At 36.6% G+C, this 17,040-nt stretch overlaps 1 protein-coding gene across 1 annotated transcript in view; it reads left to right on the forward strand.

Annotated features, from left to right (window-relative positions):
* Positions 1 to 17,040, forward strand: part of EYS (eyes shut homolog) — a gene marked incomplete at both ends in the record, with an annotated part of 840,074 nt that overhangs the window by 583,338 nt on the left and 239,696 nt on the right. The window contains one exon of the mRNA XM_082480747.1: positions 5,156 to 5,268. Within this exon, the coding sequence (XP_082336873.1) occupies positions 5,156 to 5,268 (113 nt within the window). The remainder of the gene's footprint in view (positions 1 to 5,155; positions 5,269 to 17,040) is intronic.

Below are 17,040 nucleotides of genomic sequence, written 5' to 3' on the forward strand. Positions count from 1 at the left end.
CAGCTCTAATTTGGGCTAGTCAGTAAGGGATGTTAATAAATGGTTTGGCATATATGTGTGAACTTTTCCTACCAGGTAAGTATCTGTACTCATTTTTGTCAAGTATAAAGGGCATTTAAAGAGCATGGTTACTATATGTCAAACATATCTGCATAGTTTCTGAATAGTGAATTGTATTAAATTAAATTTCTGATGTTGCTATGACCCTGACATTTTCAGGCAATTTAAGTATTACAGTTTGTCAGCATATTAATGTATTTTTGTAAATGGAAGAAAACCCATGTGAAGTCTGCATTTTAATGCTCTGCTAATCATAAACAAGTATCTATTCTCAAAAATAACAGAATAAAAGCTGCTTACTTTTGCTGGCTTGTATCAATAGCCCTTATTCCTAAATATATCTAAGAAGACTAGTTTTTTGTATGGAGAGCATAGCACTCCAAATTGATTGACCAAAGTATTTATGATGTAATGATTACAAAACAAAGAAGAAAGTATTTTCATATTACTTTAGAGGAACGCATTACATTCAAAATATACACATATGTGGGAGAAATGATTAGGAGCCCAATCAGTATGTTTGTTTGGGGGGAAAGGAAATCATGTTGTTAAAATATTCACCGATAATAGTGCTGGGGAGAATATGCAGATAAATGTTTATTCCCAAACCAAGCGATTAATTTGCTGTTCAGTGTGCAAAATGGATCATAGGTTGCCATAGTGAGTTTTCCCTACACCTCCCTGACATTCAGAGTCTTGAATGAACTAAACTAGGCACAGTAGCTATCATAGATGTTAAAACTATATTGTACCTGACCTTAGCGTTTATTGTTTCCTTTTATTTTCTATTTTTTTGTTTATTTGTGTTTAAAATCCCAAGAATGAGAGCTTTTGTTGAAAAACATACATGGCGTGACTGGATCATAATTAAGTTTTACTAAAACTTCAGAAGAGGGTAAGGGAGAGGAGAAGCAGCAGAGCTCTAACAAGTTGATTTATGCAGCCAACATTAAAGCACTGATCAATTTTTCATTTTTTTAGGCAATGTTATGGGTCCCATGTCATCTCCAACTCAGAATTGGGCAACTGTTTCTGTCCATGTGCATATTAGATTTGCAACAGGTCCTGCATCCTGTTAGTTTGAAAACTGTGGGTTTTTTTACTATTTATAGACGGCAGGGAAAAAAGGATAACAAGCATCTCTTACAAAAAGTAAAATGTAAAACTTAATAGGACAACAAATTTTCAGAGATCACCTGGTATAGTTTTTCATGCTGACGGCAGCAAAAGCAGACTGCTGACTGCAACACTTGTCAGTCCATCACACTTATTTCCTTGCCAAAGTGGCTGGTAAAGGAATGATATGGAAGAGAAACAGTCTTCCGCTGTCCATAGTCCATATCAATAGTCTGTGTCAGCCATCGTGGTAAATCAAATGATATTGTCCTTTTAATGTCTGAAGTGTAACTTTGAGAAGGGGAGTGTTCACCTCCAGTCCCTGAATGAGGCTTTTGTCTCTTTCTAAGTTCTGGGAAACCTCAGTGCAATCCCCTAAAACGTGTTTGCTACACAGAGAGTCGACCTTCCCCGTTCCCGCACCTGAACTTTACTGACTAAAATGCCACCTTAAACAGCGACGCGACTTTCCACATCGTTGCGTTATATTAATGTATCTGTTTTAAAGTCTTAAATGCCTTTAAACCTTTGCTGCTGAAGAAATAAACAGTGAAATGTTAATGAACATCTTTGAGCCCTTCCCATGGGTTGGAAGCCGGGTTCCATTTATTTATAGTGTGTGACATGGCACAGTGTGTTATGTTTCAGGGTGGTTGAGCAGTGCAGAGGAAAGCAATTCGCCTCGCTTCAGCCGTGTCGTACTTGTGCAGCGTATCTCTCTGCTGGGAGGCAGAGATCTCTCCTTTCCCGAAAGAGTCGGGAGCAGCTTTTGGCAGCCCCAGGCAGAAGGGCTGTGGGAGGAAAAGTGACTGGGGCAGTCCTGAGGGGCACAGGGTGCTTACTTAATGCTTGGAGGTGACTCTTGCCATCCAAGTGATGGCAAAAAGGAGATTTTCCTTGGGATCCAGAAGCAGCTCTGTGCATCTGGAAAACTGAATGGTTTTGATACCTAAGTCACCAAACTTCTTAAAAAGCAAGACACGAGGAAAGGACCCTCCCTGCAAAGACAGAGGAGGGAGGTGGGAGATTTATCTATCATCTCACCCAGCACATCCAAAAACTATTAAATGCTTGCCATGTTCTAATTCAGTGTTTTGTGTTCTAGTAAGACCTAGTTTAAATGTCTTTCAGTCCTGTAAAATCTCTTTTTCCTTTAAAGAAAAGGGCAGGTGGTTTTTCCACAAGGCTCTGGACAGGGCAAGAAGCCCTCACAATATGAAACGTGGTTTACTGGCTGGTAAGGAAGAAGGCAAATATACAGGCTAGAAGCCATCACTCTTTTTATGATCTTTAATGATAAGAAAAGAGATAAGGAAGACTATTTTGGAAAAATCTCTTCCCATTAATTTGAACAATTTTTCACCCCATTTAGATTTATACCATCCACAACATCCTATGGCAGAGTTCCACAGCTTAATTTTGAGTTGGAGGAAAAGTATGCTCTTTAGCTTGCTTTATTCTTCTCACTGATTTATGCAATTTCGTGTCCTTTTCATCCTCTATTGTGATAAACTGAAAACCATTTACTTATCTATGTGCTACTCTGTTCTAACTCTCCTCGAGGGTGGGTTTTACTGAATAAAGAATCCGAGTCTGTATAGTCACTCTGTTCAGAAACTCTCATATGTACCATCATCCTTACGTACCTTATAGGTTTTGCATACTGTGAAATTTTTGCACATTGTGAAATCCTCTTCTCAGAATTTTGGTTTTGCTATCCTGAGTAACGCAGGAAACATGGAGCCACTTGTGAATATGCTGAAGAGCACAGATCCTGATACAGACTGCTGAGGGAATCTCTAGGGGGGTCTCCATGTTGAGAAAGCTCACTATTTAATCCCAGTTTTTCTCCTTCTCTGTTAACCATTCTCTTCATTTATTGACGGCCTTCCTTGTCATCCCAGGGTGACCGAGTTACTTCAGAATCTTTTAGCACAGAAACTTGTTAAAAGCCTTTTGGAAACCAAAGGCTAAGTGCCAAGGCATCCTTTTTCACGTATTCAGCGTCCCTCCTGCGAGCTGTGATTTCCCTTTTCAGAAACCGTCTTAGCTATTCCCCAGTACATTATGTTCATCTATGTATCTGTTAATTCTGTTCTTTAATGTAGTTCTTAATGGTTTGTCTGGAATGGAACTGGGACTTACTGATCCATAGTTTGAGGTGTGCCTTTGCACTCCTTAGTCTTGTCCCCCTTTCTCCAATCATAAAAAGCAAAAAACCCCAAACCATTCCAAACCCAAAACAAACAAACAGAAAACCCCAAAATCCACATCTACCATTCCCATGGTTTGAATACCATTTGAAGTGATGACCATGGTAATTTCCTTTAGGACTTCTGGGCAAACACTAGTTGATCTTTTTTCTTTTTTTTTTTTTGCTATTGTTCACTTTGTTCATTTATTTTAAAACATCTTCCAGTAATAACTCAATTTGAGATCTCTGATGTATCCCTACTGAAAAGGGGTTCTGGCATGGGAGCCTCCTAGAGCTCCTCTATGTTAAATTTTGATTTGGAGAGTTCATTTACTTTTCCTGCTAGTGCCTTATCTCTTTGAACATTCCTTTTATACTTGGATGGTCTATTGGCCCTACAGCCTTTCTGGCAGGCTTACTGCTCCTGTTGGGTTTTAAAGAGAATTTACTGCTTGCCATTATGCTTTTAGCAAATTGTTCCTCAAGATCTTTTTATTTTTCTTTACTTGGCCTGCTTTATTGAATTTTTGCTGCCAACATTTACATAACTTCCTATTTTTCTTTATTTGGACATGACTTCAACTTTTAGATGATGTCTTTTAGCCATTATAAACATTTTGTACCCTGCTATTTAAACTCTGCAGTTTTTGAGGGTCTCTATTTTTTTTTATCTAGTAGTTTATTTATATTTTATGTGAACCTCTGATCGCTCGTTTTAAGTATCCACCTGCATGTGCTTTACCCTTTGGGATATCCCTTTGAATTTCCTTTTAAAAAGTCTCTTCATTTTTATGTAGTGCTCCTGTACGAATTGATGACCTCAGCGACATTTTTTGTTGTTCCTTCTGCAGGTATCTAAACCTGACTTCATGGTCAGTGTTAGGAACGGGTCCTTTGCAGTGTTAAGGACAAAGCCAAGCCTTGCTTCTCTGCCTACGGGCTTCTGACCAGCAGCCATTTAGTGCTTCAGATCATACCCTCTCCCTCCCATTGTTACCGCATTTTCTTCCTGAGTAGTCTCCCAATGCCCCATTCCAATATGTCATGGACAGTCTTAGCAGTACTTCTTTTCCTATTTTGGCGTGGAATTTATTATATAAACTATGGAGTCTTACCTGTTATGTGGCCCCAAGGACAGGTACATGCTACCTGGTGTGACAAGGAACCTGTTCTAGTCCAGTGGTCCAGTTCATAAAGACCGAATTGCAACATTTTGGATGGTCTGTTTATGTGTTAGAACACCTCTCAACATATTGTGTCAGTGTTATTTGTTTAGATGGCGAGATACGCATACCAATTTATTGTTCTGTGGTTTTTCAGTGCCCCTACGGTGATTCCTAATTTTAGCCATCTTTGAAACATTATTAATGGTACTAGACATCTTTTGAGCAGGGAGGTAGTAAACTTAAAAGTAGACTTTTCAAAGCTTCCTTGTTTGCCATTCCCCATGACCTGCGTTTGTCTATAAAAATAAAATACCTGATTAAAGTTAGAGAAATCCACTTTTTGCTGGTGTCTCACTGTACCTGTGGTGCTGTCTGTATGCCCCAAAATCTATGAGTTTATTTTTAAGTCAGGACTGCTTATCTTGCTGCAATTTCTTTTGACATTCAAATTTCTTTTATAGAATGTCATTAGAGAAAAAAAAAAAAAAAAGGAGGCCAGGAGGGTTCTTCAAGAGTAGGGTTAAATTATGTTACAAATCTTTTGCAGAATCTTAATTCTTTTTAAAACTGATCACAAAGACAACAAGCAAAAGAACTGTGTGTATTTTGTCATTTGTAGATGCCTGGACCTGTCTACAATTTCTCTGGCTGTATACAAGTGACAGAAATCAATAACGTGGGACCTTTCAACTTCTCTAACGCTGTGGGAAGAAATAATGTTGACAATTGCAGGTAAACTACCCTCTGTGCCTTTTCAAATCAGAAGAAACTGTTTGTGATGATTTTGCTTTCTTCCTAAATAGGGTGAGCATTTTAGATAATTTCAACCATGGTTACAGAAAAAAAAAATATTCTATCGATGGATATTGTGCTTTCTTTAATGCTTCTGAAGCCTTTTCTTTATGTAAGATGCTTTTTGCAAAGTAGTTCAATTAAGCTTGACAGCTTATTTGGAGTGAGTTTTCACCCAATGAATGCTGAAACGCAGTGTACTAAGCAAAATAATCTGCAACAGAATACAGGAGTGTGAAGCAGGGTGATGTGCTGGTTGTGTTTCTACTCATGGTTTGGGGATTTCCGTTAATCTTGTAACAAATACTGATGACTTGCTGCTACACTTACTGTATATGAGATTGTGAAAATCTGGAGAGAGTTGTTTCTGAATACATTAAAAACCCCACTTGGTCTCATTTTTGCATATTCACATTGCTGTTGGTCATGCGTTGACGGAAATAAAAGGCTACATAGAGACAATTGTGTAGATTAGGATTCTATTCTGGCATACGAAAGGTTTGAACGTGAAAAAGTGGAAAACAAAAGAAAGCAGAGGTGAATTGCATTTGTAGATCATGAAGTCTTTCAGAACAGAGTACGATTTTAGTCATAGGACATATGTCCTATATCCCTGGAGAATTTTGCATAAGCCTTTTTACTTATGGCTTTAATATTTTTTTTCCCTAAAATTTATACAATAGTTTAATTAATGTTTGTGTGCTTGTTTAAACAGTATGTTAGAAAGCTAGTGGTAACTGACTAGCTTATTAATTAAAGATCCATGAGATCTGGACTCTGCACTTCTACAATTAGCCCCTTAACGAACTTACACACATCACACTCAAAGTTACGAAAGGAGTGTAAACATCAAACCCATTATCAAATCAACCACCTGCCTCAAGTCTTAGGCATCTATGCTTTTGCCGGTAAAACTTACTCTGAACATAAAGTTCAGCTTGTTACATCTGCACAGACCAGCCACCATTTTTATTTAGAAGAGCAGCTCAGTGTCGTCTCTTTGTCCAAACTCAACGAAGAAATAAATCTTTGCACCCTTTGAGTTCCCCAAGGCATTTTGTTTGGAAGATGTTCTCTAAGTGCATTTAACAAACAGTTGTGGGTGTAAATCCTGCACAAAATACAGAACTTTGGCCTCTGTTGTGACAAACCCCAGCTTAGAAAGAAGTGATGACTCCATTCTTGCCTTCCTGCACAGAGTTTTCTCCTAGCTAGCACCGTGGTCTCCTCCAAAATGGGGGCACATACTCTTGTCTGTGGAACTATGTGCCTGTGAAGAACAGAGATTCACAGAGATGAAAGTGAGTGAGGAAGATACTTCATGCCGTTAATTCAAGGTATAAACTTAGGGTAAAAAAAAACTTGATTTCAAGGACTATTTATATATTAGAAATAAGTAAACATTGGAAAAAAAATCATAAACTATCTCAGGTGTCTCCTTTGGTTACTGGATTAGGAAATTGTTCTCCATTTTGCACAGATATTGGAGCTTTGGTTTCCCAAATCCTGGCCAAGATGTAGCTCTAGTTTTTATACTAGGTAAAAGAAGGATAACTTTAAAATCAGGACTGTTATAATCTTTTGTGCTTTCTTTCATACTCCAAAATAATGCTTTCTCTGAGACAGATGTCGACATCCTTGCACTTTTTGACACCATTCTTTTTTCAGTTTTTCCTATTGAGCTGGTTTATATAACCATTCATATAAGAACCAAGAGCCTTCAAGAAACAAAAGACGAATGAGATCTACTTTGTCCAGTCTGTGTATATAATATATAGAGGGCTATAGACAGGAAGAAGAAAGCTTATAAGCAAATTTGGCTTTGTTCCTTTTTAAAATGGTTTAATTTAGAATGCTATATTATCTGTTATATTGTCTATATAGAATTATATGCCAAGATTTATTTCATTTTGTATTGATTCTGATACTTCCCTTCATAGTTAGTCAATTAGCATAGAAATATGTCTGACATGGTATAATACAGATATTAAAGATTGCTTTATTTGAATCAGAACTCAGTGATTACAGTCTAGGGCTGTTTCTTGCAAACACTTACTGTGTATATGTAACTGATTAGATGAGTAAAATGACATGATAGTTTGTATAGATGAACAGTGGAAATAGTCATGCATAAAAGGATGCTGGAGGGATGTTGGGCCTCTTCAGTCCTGTGTCAGGGACAACATGTGTTCCTTTTCCCTCCCTGCTTGTTCCAGAGTGCTGCAAGATGAGCCTTCCAGTGTCCAGCCCCATGCAGTCCACACAGAGCTGGCTCCATTCTTGTCCAAATCATAGCTATTCCTGTCTGTGAAAAGCTGGGAAACAGAATTGAAATTAGTCTGAATTTCCCTTGGTGGCATGAATGTCCCATAGGAGTGGACTGCAGGGAAGCCTGGCAAGCATTCTCCTTACTCACTCCCTGCCCTGTGACACATGAATTTCGTATCTGCCCACACATGGCAGCTTACATCATCCTTTGCTCTTCACTTTAGGTACAACCCGCATGCGTCCTGACCGTCACCAATCCTTACATATACATTCTACTTCCCAGAAAGCATCTAGGAAGCCCAGCTGCCGTTCTGTTTGTGCAAGACAGGCTTCTTGGGAAGAGACATTCATTTTGAGAGGAAAGGAGAAAGTGCTTGAAGCTGCTTAAATAGGGCAGTAATGGATTATATATGTTACAAATAGGAGTAGTTGTTAGATGCTAGAAAGTCTGGTGTACTTACGTCGTGCTTGCAGAATTTATATGGTTCTGTTGATGTAATATCGCTACAGTTGGAGCTGCCTGGCAGTAACAGAGTACTCTACAATGTGGCAGACAAAGCAATCCAATTTCTTCCTGTAAGAACATCCCTGTATTTATCATCCAGTGGCACTAAGTATTTATGTTCTTGCCGATGTAATTTTTCTTTAATTGACCTTCTACTTGTCATCACCTGGTTTTAGATTTTTAATCCTTTTGAATGCCCCTGCTTTTGCATGTTCAGCTACGCTGCTGCGGTTCTTACTTCTTGGGGCCCCAGCAGCATGGATTACTTCATTATTGTTGTGGCGTAGGTCAGCCAAAGGGAGACACGCAGAAACTTCTTAAAGTGTACGGGCTTGTGAGTAAATTTTAAGGTTATGAATTTTTAATAGGTTTGAAATTTACCTAAATGTGTTCTGCCATTCCTTTAAGAGGGTCGTTTTGAATCTTAAAATACCAAAAGGATGAGCGAATACGTGCAAGGAATACAAAGAGCTTTCTAAAACAAATTTTAGATACAGTTCATTAACCTTTTCAAAACTATTGGCATCTCTACTTCAGGACAAGTCAGTACCTTTCGTGAGTTCACAATATTATATACTCCACGTTGCTTATCTCAGAGATCAATGCGATGTAGGTTACTGTTTAAAAAATTTTGAGAATTAAGAAATGTAAAAATGAAGCCATAACATTAATTTCACTGGCATACATATCTGACTATCTGCTGTCTAAAATGCCCTAAATATATAGGGCAAGAATGCTGTTTGTTCCTTTAGCATTCATCTTTTGTAATGCAAATATACACTGCAAAGGGGTGAGAATTATTTTAACTTGGCAGAACTAAATGGGAGATGGGAGCAACATGGAAATTGCCTTTCATGTACTTTTGAAAGTAGGTACTATATTCTGCTTAAATTCAAGAGGATGATTGGTAGTAAAGGCAGCACTGGGCTATTGGATAAGAACAAAGACCTTAAAACTTGCAACAGCCCTGATCATTCAGAAAGATGCAGGGTTTCTGTGCATGCTCAAAAGCACCGAGGTTTCAAGCGTGAGTCTTCAACTCAGTTAATCTGTAAGGTCGTGGCCCAGATCTTCTGCTAATCACGTGCATCACTGCTTAAGCCCGGAGTTCACAGATACGCTCCAACACATGATACTGTGGGGAGGAGAAAACAGCTAGGAGGGATGTATTGCACTGAGGGCTCCTCAGAGCTTCCTGCCATAAGATGAAAACAAAGCAGAATAGGAAATGGCAGAATAATGGTATGGGCAGAAGAATAAATTTAAGCTTGACTCTGTCAGAGCAGATGTGCAGCCATAAAAGTCCTCTGAGCTATGCAGCTTTTGCTTTCAGGAAAGGTTAGAATAGAATCGTGTCAATTAGTAAAGGTCAGCCTACCGATAGGTAGTTTTCTAGAATTACGCTAGACTATATACTTATCTAAAGCTTGTTAAAGTTTGTGTTGCGATTGTTTAAACTATTCCTGTCTCAGAGCTATGACGATATAAACAATTTTGAAAGATATTATATGATGGCCAACAGTAGCAGAAGAGACAATTGGAAATAACGGATCTCTGATGAGATCTGTTAAGAAATGAAATCTTTTTAATTTTTTCCTTCTTCTGAAGCAAGAAAGATACTTGTGATGTGTTAATGCAATATAAAGCTTCTGTAAGTGTTTCAGAAATTGTTACTGGAATAGATTTGCAGAAAAAATGACTATCACTTTCAGGTAGACTACAGATGACAGATTTAAATTAAGCTGAGTCCCAGTATTAAAAGCTAGTGTTTACTGCAGCTCACTTTGGGTTTAGTGTCTGAGAGCTAGGACTGCTTTATATTCCTGTAAGAGTTTACTGCATGTAGTAAACTCAAAGGTTCCAAACACAAGCACGTATATAAAATTACCTATACATATGCATACATTAGCGTATATGCATATACATATATATCTCTCTATCCAAGCATGATTTGTTCTTTTTAAAAAAATTCCTTACTGGGAAAAAGAAGAATACTGTTTGCTGTTTTCCTAAGAGGATTCTTACTGATGAATGCAAATGTACAAGACTGATTTGCTCTCACAGACAGGAGCTAATAAGCTGAGTTTTTCATTACTGCCCGTTGGACAGGTTTTCGGTTAATTTTTTTTTAAAGATTTTATTTTGCTGTTAATTTATCTTAAGATGTTTTTTTTCCAGGCTGAAACCGAGCTTCATTTCAGCAAAGACTCTGATTGCTAGTTGCATTTAGGAAAGAGGCTCTTGAATGTGCATTACCCAAGTTCCATTCCATCAAGAGGACTGATGGGTTCCCTAATGCATGGCAATTTTCTCAGGAGCTATGCAATACATTTTGGAGATCTCTACATGTTTTCAGTAAGCCCTCAGTTCCACTTTCCCCTCACTTATCCACTTTCCAACAAGCTCTATATCCCCTTCCTTCTGTGTGAGTTCTCCCCTTTCCATTCTGTAGTTTTCTGTGATATTTTTACAAACATCACAACAAACCCCTCACAGCTTTGTGAAGTTCAGTCTCCTGTGCAATTTCTCAGCCTGTCTCTTCCTCTATTGGAACTACCTGCTTTTTAAGACTATTGTAAAACATCAGAATTCGGAGCATCTGACACCAGGCGTCTGAGGGGTTTGATTTCTGTCTTTGGAATGAACTGCGTACTTTGGAAAGTGGAAAGTTGGGCCTGGAGAAAGGTGTGAATGTCAGTTACTATTCCACACCTGGAAAAGGAAGAGTGCTTATGGTGGTGCGTACTGCATGTTACAGTTCATCGTAAGAGTCCATAGAAGACTGAGGTAAGGTTAAAGAGTTTCTTCATATGAATCCACCTGAGCTGAAAAACTTAAACTCAATCAAATGTACAAGCTCGCTTGCAGCTGAAGGGAAAATGACAGAGCTCCAGACTGAAGCTCTTCTGTCTACTTACATCTTAGTTTATGAATAGATAGAAGATCCTACGAGAAGCATTAAGCTTCTGTTGTCTGTGAAAGAGAGGTTATTCAGACTATAAGTTATATTCTCACATCTCAGCATAGGTAGTTATGCTCATATTTTTTCATTAACAATTTGGAGATACGTGCTTAATTCTGAAACAGAAAAAAAAAAAGATGATACAGTGTTTGTCAGTACTGTAAGGAAATGATTACATGAACAATACTGACACTACTTATTTAGTTACTTAACAGGTTTTCTCTCTCTTCTGTGATTGACATAGGGATCAGACTAAATGTTTCTGAACTACAGAAGTGAAGATGAAGCTTCAGAAATACCATTCATATGTATTCACCAATATGTGACGCTAGATATATGTTAATAATAATTCTGTGCAATTATAACACAGAGAATGATAACAAGCATTTGTTCTTCTTTATGCATTTATTTTGTTATTTTTTTCTCTCTTATCTATTGCTTTTGCTGGCTGATAACCTTTACTGTTTGTTTCTAATTGCCCCTTCCTCCTTTTCCAATGCCTGAGTTGCTTTTATATACTTTCATCCTCTTTGCTTGATTTGCCATTCTTGATTTCCCTCATCTTTTACAACATTTGTTTGTAACGTTTTCTTTTACTTTGTGAGTATTGCTGTCCTGTGCAATTTTCTTTCTGTTCTATGTGTGTACATGAATTCGGGGTATTTTTCTGTTACCTTTTCTTCCTCTTTTGGCATTGCTGTTTAGCTGATGCCTTTTCAGTGATACAGACTTCAGTGTTGAAAAGGAAAAAAAAAAAAAAAAGTGACAGGTGTAATCTTTCCTACTGTTATAAATCCTCAAAATCATTTAAATTGTGTAAGCCTTTAGCTCAATCTTTTGAAGTATTCTGTGAAATTGTTTGTGATGGATATTAGACAAATCTGCGTGTCAAATATATACAGGTGAGATAATGTGCACTCTCCCTATTTCTGGAAAAGGTTGTCTCTCATCAGCATACCACAAAACAAACACCAGTCTTTCTTGGGGCAACCCTCTATTTCTAAAAGAGTAATAATAATTTTTGGCAATGTTTATCTTGACCTTGCTTATGCTTCTGTAACTTTAGGTGTGTGCATTATACCAACAGAGGATTGTTTCTTAATTCTGTCAATAGAACTTGGTGGCAGTCACTGTCTGGTAGTGTGTCTGTAAAGAACAACTGTAATGAGACCTTGATTTCTGCTGTAATTGCCTGGTACCTGTGTGGAAGCTAATAGGACAAGACTTAAAGGATACCGTGCATTTTTTTCTTCTGGTTTTATCACGGAGTCATTTGCAAGTATATATGTCAATGTATGCGTGCCGATGCGTAACTCTGAGGGAGTGTGTAACTGCAAATAAATAATATCTCAAATATTTTGGAAAACATTCTGACACAGTTGCACAGAAAGGAAATTTTGTTATGAATAAGACTCACAGTTTTTTTTATGAAATTGTCTGTCTACTGCCGTTCACGTATACTTCATTATTTTATAACGTATTTGTTTCATGTGCTAAAGAAAAGGTTTCAGTGCTGGAGAAATGCTATTTTGCACTCACATCACACCTCTGTATCTGTTTTGGTGCAGTTATATAATATTGAATATCTCCAGTACTGGTGATTCTTACAGTATATGATTACTACATTTGATAACGGAATTTATAAAGCTTCTTTCACCCCAAATATGTAACCATTGCGTATAAATTGATCCCTTTACACATCAGTAAAAAAAGTGCTAATCTTTAATCAGAATACTCGTGGTATAGGACGGAATTTGCTACATAAATAGTTTAGGAAGGAGAAATAAGTGTTCAAGACCTCTGTTACAACAGAAGTCTGTATGTGTTTTGGCCTCTTTAATTGAGTCGTAGATTCAAAGCCCCACAAACAGCTGCAATTAGGGTATAAAGTCACTGTATCCATCCACAGCATATTCTTAAAACGCTGAAATGAGAGAGATTGCCTGCCACGTGCCTGTTCAGTAGATTGTCATAAGTTCTTACGCAGGAAATAAGAGCTACGGATGTGACAGAGCTCAGCGGACCACCATGGGGTGGTGCAGAAATTCTGGGAGACATTACAGTCTAAAGGACAACATAGTGAATTCTTCTTCAGTGTCGAGCGTGATCAGAACTAGAAGGCTGCTAAGATACTTTAAAAGCATTTTTGCAGTTTTTCAGCCTTTCTTACCTGTGGATTATATTGTAATCTGACGGGTGGAGAGGTGTAGGATTTCAGATGTATATTTTTAGCACCAGCAAAAGAGGAGGACCCCTTTTTTGCTTTACATCAAAGATCGTAGTTCCAGGAATCCTACAGATTGCCACATTTTATGTTGCTCTAGGTTGATGACAGTGTTCATTACCTTCTGCCAAATTGCTTCGAGTATTTCTGTTTCCCTAGAAATTCTGTCATCCAAACACGAATTGTGCTTGATCATGAATAGCTTCTGAAAAAAATTTGTATCAAGAAAATACATTTTAAAGATTTATGAGAAAGACTCATTTTCTTATGAATTAATGTAATTTCAGATTTCAGCGCAGCTTCCCCTAAAAATGAAATAATATTATAGACATGAAAACAGAAGTCTTTCGCCAGAATAAAAACAAAAAGGATTGGGTTGAGAACATCCTAACTGTCCTATAAAATTGTAGCAGATTCACAAAATAAATACTAAATTTAAAGCCATTTTCCAAAGTTCTTAAAACTACACTACATATATTTTTCACAGCATTAATAATGCCATGTGTCATAGCCATTGCAGTAACTTTTGGAAACTTTACCTTAATGCTTAAAAAAAAATATCTTAGTGACAGAAGACATCAAGAGGTATGGTTCAGTAGCTTCCTGAAATAATCACTTGGGCTTCCAGCCAGCCAGGTATGTGAATAATAAACCCCTCTTCTTCTACTCTTTTAGAGTAGAAAAAATACTCTTTTAGAATAGAAAAAATAATCTTTTTTTTTTTTTTCTGCCTGTCTAAAAGTTGCAGATGGGTGCATGGATGGTTTGACAGAATTCTGCTTTAAGAATATTTCCATATATATCTACTCTTAAATTTATTATGAGTAGTGGTTCAGAAAAGCTAAGTATATAACAGAAGGAATTGTCTAAAACCAATTGAATAGCAAAAGAAATTATTTTGCCTGCTTTCCTTATTGGACTAGAGTCACACAGCTTTAGTGCTAGCACGTGATGTGATTCCAATTACAGAAATCTAGAAATAGAGAAAAAATGTTTTGTTATATACTTACAAATTATTAAACATTGGAGCAGGTTTCCATGACTTCGAAGTTATGAGCAGCGAGTGCCTCATAATGGAGATGTAATTATTCTTGTTATTATACCAGACTGTATTGTGAAGAGAGGCATATGAGATAGAATAAGTAAGAATGAGAGTCATACTGAAAGGAATAATTTGCCTACTGGAAGCTTGAATCAGTATAATACTTTCTCTTTGACTTTTGTCATCTTTGAAATTCACTTTTGAATTTGATAAAGAAGTAATAAGAAATCATAAGAGCTGCCTTCAAATGCTAACAGCCGGAATGTCAAAAGAAAAGTTTGCAAGTTCAGTTTTATTCTGTCTGGCAGCTCTCCGCTGGCACCCATTCTGTGTCCTCCATTGTGTCAGTGAATAGACCACAGGACTTCATGACTTATGAAGTATTGGTGGGTTTGTAAAAATCTCACTTAACAAAGCTAAAAGTGAAACAATCAACAACATCACAAAACCTTGTGTATTTTTATAGAAAATAAAATCCATCACAAAAAATATTCCACTTTTTTGGAAAAGATTATGAACATTTTTTACGATAAAAAAGATGGCTTGAGCTTCTCTATGGCAGAGCACTTTTCATAACAACTGTCCATTTCAGATCTAAAAATTATTAAAGAATCCAAGTTTTAAAAACAGTTTTTTATAAAACAGTTCCCAATTTTGATATCTGAAAGATGTCCATTCTAGTGATACGTATTGTGAACCTATAAAACAAAATTTGGTATAATATGCAATTAACTTCATAAAATGTATTTGCAATAAAATAAAATTCCTCTAAAATTGCTCGAACATAGCAGATTTCATTATTACAAGAAAAAGAAAGCCTGAAAAATGGAAATACGTAGTAACTTTTCTGAAATGAATTTTGTACAAAACTTCTTATTTGAAGATCTTCTTTAAACAGGCCAAACCCCAAAAGCAAAAAAATGTTCTGAAGAGTTATTTTTATTATTTAATGTAGACAATCAACTCAAGTAAGCTTCTGGAGCAAAATGATAAATGAGATTTCTGTGTGTCTGAACAAGAAAGTAGGAAGATAGTTTCATTTCTATGTACACTATTGATTGTGATATTGTTTGTACTGTATTTCATTGTATACTGGTGTGCACTGGAGCAGTACCTAGAAAGTACAAAAGATGAAAGGTATAATTAAAAAATCCTCAAAGAAATCGGTGATATTTTTTTAAAAAAGGTATGTAGAAAGATACTTTAGGAATTCAGTCTCATTTGGGGTTTTTTCCTAAAATATGACTGAGGTGATTATAGCATATACAAAAATAGGGCATATGTTTGACGAGGAGAAATACTGGACACAGAGGAGGTTTCTTTAGCTCAACAGAAACCAGCATGTTAGAACCAATGGCTGAAGGCTGTAACCAGAACTTCCGAATTAGTAATAAACCAAAAAAGCCGTAACAGTAATGATGATTAAAATTGGTACTACTAATCGAAGTGGTGGTTTCTTCATGTGTTGCTGTGTTAAAATTAGACCGCATGTCTTTCTAGAAAGGATTCTCGAGACAACCATAGCTTACTGGGCTCAGTACAGTTGTAACTGCAGGAAATATGAAGATCTGAGATGAACAGAAGAGATGAAACTATGATGTTGCATGTCTACCATATGTTGCTGAGTGATAAATGTATTCATCTAATCAGGAAATCTCTACATCTTAGATGCCATCATTCTAAAGTGCTAAAATAGAAAATATTGAATAAACAGATAAAAAAATAATTATTTCTTACTGTAATACATTCTTACTTAAATGAGGGGGAATCAGATTGCATCTGTATTGGCTGATTAATATATAAAGGAGTTATTATCAACAGTCAATAAATGGCCTTCTCTAGGGAGCTGCTAAGCAAAATTTTATTTTCTGCAGGGAACGGGATTGTTTGTTTAAGGCTGTAATATTAAGTAATGAAATACTAGAAAGAGATATCATCCTTCAAGGGACCTTGCCTATAAAGTTAAGAAAACAGTCTTATCCCTACAACTACTTGATTGCAGCAGAAAACCAAATATATTTACCAGTAAAAGAAACATTAATTCCCCTCCAAAATTCATATAAATATTTTACAATTACCTAATTTCTCAAAGCCTAAATTGATTATAAATAGTTTATTTGTTTTTTCTGTATGTGTAACCTGCAGGACTGTTTAATCATATCCTGTCTGACTCTTGCTCTGCAGTACTGTAGATATACAGTGCATCAGTGCCCCCTGCAGCCTTGAAACACTAGTATAACAGTTAAAAAAATATGCTATTGATCTTTGTTGAAGTAACTATTCAGAAAAAGAACAGCTTTAAATCCTGTTGTATCCTTTCCTTCCTTCTTTAGAAGTGAAACCACAGCTCTTGGGTAAAGAGAAAATGCTTGAGAAATTTAACCTGAAAATCAAGACAGATCTTGATATATTCATGAGAATAAAAAATCCTTTTCTTTTGGGGTTTTTTTTTTTTTTTCAAAGAACTGGCATATGAAAAGCAGAAACCAGAAGCATAAGCAATTCAGAATATATGTGTAAACTTTAAAATGAATAGGTACAAAAAGAAAGCCTGGCTCTCGAAAGATCAAATTCGGTAATGTGTAGAATGTTTAGAGTGTACACTGCTTTGTCTGTGCAAAACTGCAGTAGGTATTCATGTATATTTTTGACAATTCACTCCAAATCACACATATAATATAAAGATAAGTTTGAGGTTTGCGTCCTCTCCT

The sequence above is a fragment of the Vanellus vanellus genome, assembly GCF_965231255.1.
Source record: "Vanellus vanellus genome assembly, chromosome: 3".
Classification (NCBI taxonomy): domain Eukaryota; kingdom Metazoa; phylum Chordata; class Aves; order Charadriiformes; family Charadriidae; genus Vanellus; species Vanellus vanellus.